This window comes from Chrysoperla carnea, chromosome 2 (assembly GCF_905475395.1).
Source record: "Chrysoperla carnea chromosome 2, inChrCarn1.1, whole genome shotgun sequence".
NCBI classification, from domain to species: domain Eukaryota; kingdom Metazoa; phylum Arthropoda; class Insecta; order Neuroptera; family Chrysopidae; genus Chrysoperla; species Chrysoperla carnea.
Genome location: NC_058338.1, coordinates 49,972,047 through 49,984,460, shown reverse-complemented (window position 1 = coordinate 49,984,460; position 12,414 = coordinate 49,972,047). Strand labels below are relative to the sequence as shown.

Below are 12,414 nucleotides of genomic sequence, written 5' to 3'. Positions count from 1 at the left end.
GTTGTTGACCCGTATAGAGGGTGTCAACAAGATACCATCTCACTCAAGTTTAAACTAATTAAATATGTCATTTCTAGCTAACCAGGAAACTGATTTCAGAATGGCTAATGTTTTCTCATTACGATTAAAAATCTCGCCCAGGCCTAAAAACATCATATCGACCGCAACGCAGGAGGAGGAATCCTATTTATTTAAATATGATTCATTCCAGGAAGGTTGGATATTCTGCTTGGAATCTAGAGTACGTAGGAACGTGTCTTTTGGTCACATACCTCTTAAACAGGAAAAAATCTTTCTTTTATCGACTTTAAGATGTTCTTCTGGGAAAACGAGAACATTGCTGCGGAGATAGAACTGAATGAAGCTGAACCCCGTCACTACAATTTTGGACGGTCTCAAATCGACTATGTTTTTTTTTGGATAATCTATGTCTATCTTCTGTTTTGATCAACACCGAGTCTAACTGTTCAGAAATCAATCCAAACTTGATAGAGAAGATACCGTCTTTGGTACTCTCAACGAACATCTCCCGCTTTGAATACGCCGAGTAAGTTTATGGTAAATTAAACGCCTCTGAATTTTTCAGCTGAAATGATTCATTGATTCTACCCTTAGAAATAGCAGCTGTATCTACAAACTATCTAGCGCTTAGTTGGTAGAGCAAAATAGAGCTAACATAGCTGGAAGATTTAATGATTCCCTTGAATGGCTGCAGAACAAACTGGGGCAAATGATCCAACTGCACAAACAGCTATAGATGCGTGCATATTACGAACTTTATCTAGGTACTTGGAGCCTGGTGCAAATACCCACGTTGTCCACACGTATCTTCTAGCATCATTTGAAAACATCATCAATCACTAATACGAACTGGAGTTTTATGTTTCTGAGCCCTCATTTTTTTTTAAATCATCAGCTCTAATGCTAAAACTTTTTCAAATTCTTTGTACAACTCATGTGAAATGTGGGAGTACTAGATACTACCGATACTGATAGTAGATAGTTAAATAAAGATTCTTGGTCGATGTATCAAATGAATAAATTCCAATGGTACGAGAGAATTTTTATGGTTTATTTACTGAATGTTACAAACAAGAAGATTGTTTATTTTTGTTCTTTACCTTCGTGTTTAGTCGCAATGAGTAACTCGTTTTAGCTAGAAATATTTATGGTGGGTGAGGGATGGGGAAAAATTTTTCTTAATATTTGTGTTCTCTCAATTATGTTAATCGCACTATCTAATGCTGGTTCTTAGAATATCATAAAATTTGATTTTAATGAAATAAATTTATATAATGCAGTTCGTTTACCAATTTCGATGAAAGTGATTATTGAATAAACTATTGGAATAAGAATTATTCAAATTCGGGGCTCTTACCGCTTAACATGAGTTATTGGTTAAATAAACTGTTGACCAAATTACGCTTTATTTCCAACATAGATAGTCTACAGCTTATTATCTTGGCGTATTCAGCAAATTGGAATTATTAAAATTCGCGATTTCTCTGTGGAAACGAAAGAATAAATTCTCATTATTTCTGTAACACTTTTTCCATTTATGTGTCTTAGGGTAGATCCTTTTAATCGATATCCACGGATATAACTTTTCAGAAAAGCATTACTTAAAAGAAAACTTTATACACAAGTTGTATGGCGTGTACCAGAATATCCACTTTAATTTAACTCCAGGAACGTTTAAATTTCTTTGAAAATCGGATATAATTTTTTTCAATAATAATTGTTTCTGCTTTAAGCCTGCAAAATTTTACTTTTAAAGTTTTGCTTTTGTAAGGAAATAATCAAATTTGTCGCATTTTTCTTTCAGGTAAAATTTAGAAGAATTAAAAATAGAAGTTTCTGCCAGTCGCAAAAAGCAAATACTGCAGGCTTACAAAAAATGTTGATACAAAGACTGTAAATAATAAGTAAAGATAAGGGCGTGAAAAATAAATGATAAGTTTTTCAATGTTAATCCACTCAACTCGGTAGCAAATTTCCCCTCATTTTACTCAATGCTAAGATAACTACTTTTCAGCCTGTTCGGAGGCAGAACCGAGAAAAAGAGCACTCAATCATATATTATTATCATAATTGGATATCATAAATTTTCTAAAATTTATGCCAAATTTATGTTGTTACATTTTACTTACATTTACATGTACTTACATTTTACAAAATAGGGTGCACGCTTTAAACAAGGAAGGGAGGATCTAACTTTAATGGCTCGAGCTAAATGCCTAAGAGCAAGTATAGAATCAAGTAAGTCATATATTAAACACTTTATGTATATAAATTTTATCTGAACACCATCCTGCCCCTCCTTAGCCCACAGGCTGGCTAGACTCTTGACTCTAATGTTGATTTAATTTCCCGTAAACTCATGAATCATCCTTTACTTGTACATTACATATTGATGTCATATATCTATAGTTTCGAATATAAAACACAAGTTTGAAAACGAACAGAAGGTGTTTTAGTAGACGAAGTAGGAGAGACCATGAGGATGTGCTCAATATAAAATTATCAATAATATAATGTATAAACCACCTACATATATTCGTTCATTTATGTTAGTTATATTAACAAGAATATTATATGTACTTCTATAACATACTTAAATGCATTTCATATACCACCTGGTTACTTAATTTTACATAATTACAGGCTGATTCTAATCAAAGTTACTATTTGATACTTAGATGAGTAATTATGCCGGAAAACAAAAGCCAAGATTGCTGATTCCATCAGCAATCTGCGGCAGCTGATACAGAGCACTGGTTTGGGCGCATTCCCTACTTTGGTCCTAACAGTGTATCATCACTATTTCAGGAGCTATACCATTTTGATTGTATACCATTTTGATTGTACTGCCTAGAGCTTTACGAGAAGATAAACTCATTAGAGTCAGGCATTTTTGACTTCTCCGATTTGAAGTCCGTTTGCATCAAATTGATATCAAAATTATATAGCTGCGCTCAAAAGGCGCAAAAGCGTCTGAAAAATAAAAAACAAACCACATGATTAATAAAATAAAAATCATTCTTATGGATTTTATTTCATTGCAAAATTTACAAGTCAGTACTAGTTGGTTTTGCTTGAAGAAGCTTCAACCATTAGCCACCTAGCCACCAACAGTGCTGTAATGAAGATACAGCACTTAACAGAGTATACACTAGAAAATTAAAGTGTAGAATTTATTCACTTTTCAATAAGCATAGGCTATACATTAATTTCTCAGAACAAATCAATGGGTATACGCCGTATACCGCCTTATACTCTTTGATTTTTAAAGTCCTAATAGCGTGTACCTACTGTTCATTTTACGAAAGCGCTGATCTCTTTTTATGAAGGAAAGTTTGCGTATCCTCCTTGATTTATATTTCTATGGATTCAAAGGTTAGTAAAATATTAATTTTGACGGCATAACCACATAATAACTAAAATTAAAATCACTGTGATAAATTTGAACAAACAATATTTTGAAACATTTGGTTTTGACCTTTTGATTTACCTGTCTAATGCAAAATATATATCAGAAAACTGTAGTAGGTAGAACTTTTCAAAACCATAGAAAATTATAGGTAATAATGATAAGAAGTTTAACATGAAGTACGTTGTAACACTTCTTCAGTAGTTGAATACAAAAACATAAGTTGGTCTATAGATCTTTCAAAATATTCATTTATAGTAATTACTTACTACCGAGTGGTTCACCAAAAATAAAGCGCCCAAGGATATTTTTATACAAAACGTTAATCCACAGTATTGAATACACTGTAAAAAATGTACATACATTCGATAGAAACGCAATAGCAATGTCCTTACATTACCTCCCCGGGCCAGAGGTAAAAGTATTTGGGAATAAACTTTTTTTTTTCTAAATAATACCTGGGTTTCACCCAAGAGGCTTGGTACCGAAAATAAAAAACAGAGTAAAAATCAAAAGAATTTAATCTTCAATAATCGAGGACAAACAACAAGTGTGCTTTAGGTTATATTTGTTTACAAAGTCGTATCTATCGAATACATTCTATAGAAACGCTATGTCGTTACAATACAACACTATTCCCTAATATTTATTATTATTATTATTAGTTATAGTTTTTACACGATATACATCACTAATTTAATAATAAAACTTTGTAACAATTTCGCCTGTAACATATTTATTCATTTCTAGACTACTTGAAACTTAATATATAATTGAAAACTTCATTATAAAGTATGTAAAAGAGAGCCTGAGCTAGTTCATAAATTAAATTGAAAATATTCTTAGAATACTCACTTTTGATAGTTGTTACATACATTACAAAGATTTTAAGCATTATAAATATATTATTAAAATCATTTCAAAAAGATTCCGTCTCTACCGAGTGAATCTATTTTAGTTGTATTATACTTAGTGAATTAAGATTTTAATATAAAAAGTCTGGATAAAGGGTTTAATTTTTTTCCCAGCAACTAAAGTTTTGATTTCTAGTTAGGCATAGGCGTAGGCGATGTACTACATCACCTTAGATCTCTCGCCTTGAAGAACGCGAAAGTAAGAATATTTGTTTGTGTGTTTGTTACGCTTTCATAGCTCATACATCAGAAACAACAATATAGCTCATACATCAGAATAACACATGGGCTATAATTTATTCATAGGCTAAGTTTATAAAGATATATTTAAAAAAAACCATTTTGAACCATAAATTAAACTATTCTGTAAAAATGGTAGCTGTAAAACAATTCATGGTCATCTTTTCTGTTTTACTCAATGAATTATGATTATTATACATTAAAAAAATTGAAACTGTGCATATATTATACCTGTGTAAGACAATATCTACCATTTTTTCGAGTGTTACGGCAGTGGGGTGAGTGAAAGCAAGAGAGTTGAAGGCTATAACGCAGTGGTCTTTACCAAACTTTACTTTTAAACTCAGCGAAGCGGAAGGGTATTAAACTAGTGATAAATAAAATTATAATAAGGTTAATAGGAATAATATAGTAGTTTATTAATTGGATTTATCAAGAAAACTGAGTAAAACGTTTATAAAAAAGAATCCGTATATGATACCAATTAATCGTGAAGCGTTTTGAAAAATCACTTAAATTTTTAGTAAATATATTTAATTATACATAGGGCATCTAAGTCGATGACAATATTTCTAGGCATTATGCAACCTAAATATCCATAACTTCTGTCCATTTACGTGTTCAAAAAAATCCATTTAAGAGGTGCTGAATATCTAGATACGCATTTTTATTTTATTCTAATATTATATTAATTCATTGACTAAACTTATTTAAAATGAAGAAGATTATTTATTTATTTATTTTTTTTTTCGCAGACCAACTGAAGTCGATGTCACTGGACTAGGATCATTAAATAATCTTGTACCAGATATCTCAAATTGGTCATTAGGAATATTTTGTGAACGTATTGTACCAAAATTAGAATTAGAAGTAATTCGTTCATTACGAAAAGCATCCCAAAATACAGTTCTTAGTGGAATCAATTTATCTTCTGATAATAAAAATAGTTGATAAAAATGATATTAAAAATAGTATCATATAAAATTATTAAATTTTAAGTAAATAAATTTTAATATCATATTATAGATGTGTTTGCATTATTCCTTTTTTTAAATCCCTAGAATCCTGTAAGAGTTATAAGCTGTTTTATACGTTTATATATTATAGATGTTTATGATGAGCTTTATAATTTATAATAAACGCTAACCACCAGGTGTATAGAGTATAAAATATATAAATGGTTCAAATAAGATTTTCAGTCGCAATAATTCTTATATGTTTGAATGTAGATAGAAAAAATGCTTTATGGTATCAAAAAACGAAAATCGATCCAGCAACCTCTGACAAACGTGCTCCGTATGGCTGGAGGATATTAAAAGTTCTCCTTTTAGATATTTAAATAACTGAGTTAAACGTTTGATTTAAAAAAAACTACTTTATGTCATAAAGTTTTTCTGTTTTCTTAATTTTTTTTTTTTATGAAAAATGCATTTTAGCTTCATATAATAGGTACCTATTAAGAGGAAGTAGAATCGAGAATAGTAAAAATTATATCCTGAGACATAACAAAAAATGGATTCGTATATGATTTCACGTTTTTTTCATCAATTCAGACTAGTTTATCAGCACAGTATATGGTTTCATCTTTTTTCAAGTTTTTAACGCGACTAAAATTAACTTCAAAAATCAGTATTTTTGCAATTAATTTATAATTGAATAATAAAAGAATGTTTTTCTTGTATACAAACAAATAAATATTCAAAATAAATTAAATGCAAAAGTTGCATGCTTTTTCTTTATTGTTATTTTTTTTTTTTTTTTTTTTTTTTTGCAAAAGAATACGATTAAGATTATTTTAGATTTTTTAAATTGATTTTTCATGTAATTTTACAATTGAAAATGGAATTCCTAACTATAAATTCAAACGATAGTGACGTCAACATCTCGCTTTCGTTACGCCATCGCTCGAGGAAATGACAAAATAACATGAACAAAAGTTGCATGCTTTTTCTTTGTTATTATTTTTATTAATAATTTCTTTTTTTTTTTGCAATAGAATACGATTAAGATTATTTTAGATTTTTTAAATTGATTTGTTTCTCAGCTGGCTTTCACTATATTACACCGCAAATTTCTATAGAAACCGATTGGCTCACATGCTAAACGGAGGTTAAAACGTCACAACCATTTTATTTATTCAAAAATTTAACTTTTTTTTATTAATAACTAATATAAGAATGGAAATATTAATTTTTAAAAAAAATTACTTAATCATTCTTTAGATGAATTACTCTTTCATTTATATATGAATTTGTGGCAAGAAAAAAATTAATGCAACTTCTGTATTCAACATTTATGCCGTTTTTTTTACTAGTATTTGTAAGAGTAGCCTACTTCCAAAGCTACCTAAACAAATATGTATATGAATATGTGCATTTTTCATTCCGAACAAAGAAATCATGTATGTATCAAAAGACACTATTTCCATCTAAGCACGTATTTTATTACTCTATAAAGTTTTATTATTACTGCTAAATTTACAATAGTAATATTACTAATAGTTTAGGCGATGTATATTATTTGCACTATACGATTAATGCAAGAGAGATAATCCAAAAATAAGGTACAACCAAAAAAGTAGGATTTTGGTATAGGAAAATCAAGGGAATTTCCAAGAATTATCTTTGAGATAATTTAATTTCTTCTACAACCAAAAAAAGTCGGATTTTGATATAGTAAAATCTTGGATTATTCCTTGTGGGAATATTTCCAAGAATTATCATTCAGATAATTTGATTTCTTTTTCTTTATGGCATTGGTTTGTCGTTATGAAAAAGTTTAATTTTGGTTACTGTGTTGCAAATATTAATAACACCACTAACTTGGAATCTTTTTGCATTAACTTCAATTTTTAAATAGTTATTATGGTCATGGTGTTCCAGCTCCAGGTGAGGTTTTATCATCTTTTATTTATCATTATCTTTCAGTTCATTTTTAAATGTCTATTAAATTTTCTGTACAGTTTATTATTTGAGCCTCTAATGGAGTTGAGTTCGACTTGGCCACTTTATTTGCGTCCTTGAAAGTCATAACTGTTTCTGGAACATTAGATGAACATTTGTACTTGGCGCACAAAATAGTAGTACAGCGGATAATAGGGTTTTTAATGCCAATATTAGGCATTACAATACTTCAAGTTTTCAATATCTTCTAATAACATTAATCGAAGGCATATCCATTCATTTCCTTCACCTTCACCTTGCTGTCACTTGAAGAATGACTGTAGAGCTCTTATTATCTCCTATTACAAAAAAGAACCAAAGTGTAGTTCACTTTATCAACAAACATAGAGAACTGTCATGGCACATGAGTGCTATAATGATGATGAATTGCCATAGGTTTCGAAATATATGTCTACAAAGTGTACGGCCTTTCGAGAAATATTGAATAATTGAATGTACAAAACAAAAAGTATAATAGCAAGCCGAGGAGTGGGTCTGGTGCAACCCTTGCGGGCTACACGAATAACTTCCCAGTATAATAAAATGTTATAAAAAAATTAAAAATAAAAAACTCGACTGACCCGTAACGATTCGACCGAATGTTATGAAATTTTTTTCGAACCATATTTCCGTTAATACTATTGATCGGCACGTCTACGAAGTTGATATCATTTTTTGTTCACGCGATATCGATCAGGATAAAATTTAAGAAAAAGCTCTCCCGAATGTTATGGAATTATTTTCGGATCATATTTCGGTTAATACGCTTTGACCGAATGTTGAAACGTACACACACACACACACACACACATATATATATACTTCTTCTTCAAATCGGTGTCAATTCCTTGAACCCTAAATATATCCTAACCATGAAACGTAAAGATATGTTGAATATTTCGATTTCGAAATCGGACCTATTACAATAACTTCCTATAGTAGGAAGTAAATAACTTCCTACACTGGGAAGCTAATAATTTCCCAATATTACCGAATTTGAATGAGAAAGAAACCAAAACCGTTCTGACTTTATATACATCTTGATAGGTTTATAATATAAATTTGAGGGATCACTTACACCCAGTCTCTCTTTCCTTCTCATTCTGCTTTCTTTATACATTCCCGTACAACGAAATATCAAATTGTTCATCGATTTGCTTTTATATAAATGACCCTTTATTAAAAGTTTATTTGTAAAATTCAAGATAAAATATAATTAAATTTTAATTTAATGACGTCAAATATTATCATTTCTCCTACCTAAGAAAAAAATATACATACAACGAGAAAAAAATTTATTCAATATACGAAATTAATTTAGGTTACAAGATCGCATTTTTTACCCTCCAACAAACCTACCACCCACTCACCAGTAAAAAAGAACATTAAACGAGATACAATACAATGATATCGTATTAAAAATAAACAGAGCAACGAAGGAACGATAAATAATCATTTCTTTCTTTTTTTTTTGTCGTTTATATTTTAGAATCATCAAAAATTATTTTCTTTTTAGCTTACCATACCTAATTAAATAGTGATAGTTAGAGTAAAGTAGAGAGCCCACGAAAATGTAGATTTATGCACTGCATCGTAAGTCCACAGGTTTGGGAGCCCTTGGAATACTATTGAAGTTTTGGAAATATCTTAATATACAGAGTTAGCCATTTTAATCTATACATTTGAATATCTCATCACCTATTATAAAATGACCTCAACAAAAATTGTAGAGTTTGATGGGGGACATCATGTTCTGACATCAGATTAGATATAATTCTTCGGGTTTCTTTAATAGCCAATTTAGATAATAAATGATAAGATAGAATAACAATTTAAGTCATAGAATTTATAAAATCTCAAATTATAATACTAACCTTCCAAATCTTCATGTAATTAATCATGGCATTGCCCAGCGTTCAGCGGCAATAGACGCATCGTGTGATAACTCTCCAAGAACCTATGTATATATAAAATTAACAATATTGATACAAAAGCGAAATAAAAATGTTGTGTATTTAACTTATTATACAAAAGTTTGAATCGAATACATTTTAAGTAGAAAGTATCTTCTTGTTGTCTAAGTGGAGATGCAATATTTTTACCTTTTTTATCTGGAAAACTTTATTGTACAAGTACATGTTTTATCATATTATATAAATTGTTTACTGTTTTGTAATTCCATATTGTCATAAATTTTTCATTAGCAATAAAGTTCTTTTTATAGGGAACCTATCTATACTTGGCTCGGCTCTTGACATTTAACCCAAGAACAAAAGTGTTTCAAATTTTGTCTTCAATTTTCAACTAAATAGAAAGTTACTAAATGGTAGTGAATAACGAATAGATTACGAAGCTGCAGGCAGATAGAAAATATAAGCTGCTTTCCTCTTCGAGTTATAACATATTTATAGAAAGTATTTTTATTTTTATTTTTTCAAAATGATATCTTTGTAAAGTAAAAATGATCCATTGAAAGAAAAATATCATTATCTCAATACTATCATGAGGTAATATATCAATTTTCATTCCACTAGAATTGTCTTGGGAAAATTTTTTTTTCTGATTTGGAGAATTCTGGAGCCTTTTGGGGCAACTATAAAATTCAAAGTGAGTTTTCAAATGCCTAAGTAGCTTCAAGTAGATGGTTATTGAATTTAATTTCATATTAAATTGATCCAATTAACGAGAGAAATATTCCAAAAAAAAGCTTCGTAATGCCAGAATGAAAGTTGATGGGTTCGCAAGGGGCGTGCGAACCTATTTTTAAGCAGTTCAAAAGCCGTGTCTATGCCACAACTATTAAGAGATTGATTGACACATTAAATTAGAAACTTGTTCCTTTTATAAAAACAAACAATTTTTGTTTGAAACATTTTTTTCGAAAACTGAATAAATTCATCAGTGAATTTTGTACCATTTCCCAGGTGAAATATCTCACCCCCGATATTTCACCAGCGAAAGGCTTAAACATAAAATAACCACAACTAAAGTTGTATCTCGATAAATAATAAAAACAATTTTTATTTACTACATTTTTTCGAATACTAAATGAATTCTAAACATCACCAGTATGACATTTGTATTTGAATTCGACCTTATCTTTAAAGACATTTATTAAAGTGGTTATTGCGACGGCACTATCGCGTTGTGCAGCAGACATTAAGAGTGTAGATACCACACACGATTCTGGGGCCCATGTTATATTGCGACCGAAGCAAACTCTGGGAACGAATCTCTCCTTGATTGCCCCTCTATTTGACCACTCTTTGCATATAAACCCAACAATGATTTTAAGCTCTGTTAACCGTTTTGGAATTAGATCATCTTGTCGTCTTAAAAAGTTTGAACTTCTGCTGTTGGTCTAAGTATCGTTATGACGGAACAAAAATCCTTAGTGTAATTTAATCTCTCAGATTCCATAGTTAGACATCTGCAAATTCAGGTAAAAGTTTCCAGTTACTTAGAACCTTGCATTATATGAGTACATGTGAAAGATCCTTAAAAGATAGGTACATGAAGTATATATCGTAGCTGTTGTAAAACAATTTAAAACGTTGAAAATTTTGAATATTTATTGATTTTAGTTAAATTTGTTATAGTATAATTTGTAATACATACAAAAACATGAGAAATTGTCATAGTGTGTGAAGGAAGCACTGACTAATAGAACTAAACGGTACGACGTAGGTACTAAATATGAAGGCACATAGATAACTAAACATTAAAGTTATTAAAAATGGGAAAAATTTACGTTGAAAATTCAACGATCCAAATTAAGGCTAACCTTGTTTTAAGAATATACTGTGCATATGCTTTTCGGCGATTCCTACAGTAATTATGATTCCAACATTTTCTTTTAGTACTGTTGATACTGAGAAAAAGCACCTGAACTCTACGTACTCTTGAAGCTTTTTTTCTCGCAATTGACCGAAATATCAGTAAAGTGGAAATAACCCAAGATTCGTCATGGAAGGCATGAAACAAGGTCATCTTTATCATGAAAAATTGAATAAAACCAGCCTTTACTCGACCTGACCCTAAGTTTGGACTAATGGTCTCGTTTTATTGAAAATATAGACGCTACGAGTATAAATTTTGTAATCCCTTCTGCACTACCATGCAATATATAGATTATAGGTACCAGCTATTTAAATTGAGTTAGAAATGCATTTTTTCAGCTTCGTACGATAAAAATGTTCGTTTCATGCATCAGGAGCTGGAATTATCTGGCAGAGGTAGTTGAATTTGAATCACAATAATCGAAATGTGTGGAATTTATGCATTCTAATCCATTATCATACTTTCATTCGGTACACAAATATTTGAAGTTCGATCTTAATGCAGTTCTTAAACTATAGTTAAAAATTTCAGGAAAAGGCTTTTAAATGTATCGAAAGGTGATTTCAGCGTATTTATTCTCGATTTTAAATTTAGTGAAAGAACCATGAAACCAGTTATGTGATATAAGGAATAAAAACTTTCAGGGAAATAGTAGTTGATATACGGCGTTGAGCTATTTCATTTACTCGAAAGCAGAAAATAACAGATATTCAGCGATTGGGCTAGACATCAGGTACCGACCTTTTAATTTTTTTTAATACTTTACTTCTTCTTTTCCAGCCAATTAGATAGCGATATTCAGTAAAATGATTCTCAATTTTTAGATCTTCCTAACGATATTCTTAATCAGAAGCTTTGAGCAAAAGTCAAAAGTAGCTACAATGGTTGATGGTAATAACTTTTTTACTGAGGGAGAATTATCATTTCTTAACTTAAAATTCTAACATGGGGTCTCAAACAAGGAATATTAAACAAAATTATCCTTGAATGTTACAACTACGTATGAACTATATGGAGCAACTTGTGAGTGCTCAACAAGTGAATATGA

The 12,414-nt window shown here is 30.2% G+C and overlaps 1 protein-coding gene across 1 annotated transcript in view; it reads left to right on the top strand.

Annotated features, from left to right (window-relative positions):
• LOC123292746 overlaps positions 1–5,535 on the top strand; it is an 87,330-nt gene extending 81,795 nt beyond the window's left edge. The window contains exon 9 of the mRNA XM_044873459.1: positions 5,340–5,535. Within this exon, the coding sequence (XP_044729394.1) occupies positions 5,340–5,535 (196 nt within the window). The remainder of the gene's footprint in view (positions 1–5,339) is intronic.
• The last annotated feature ends 6,879 nt before the right edge of the window (positions 5,536–12,414 follow it).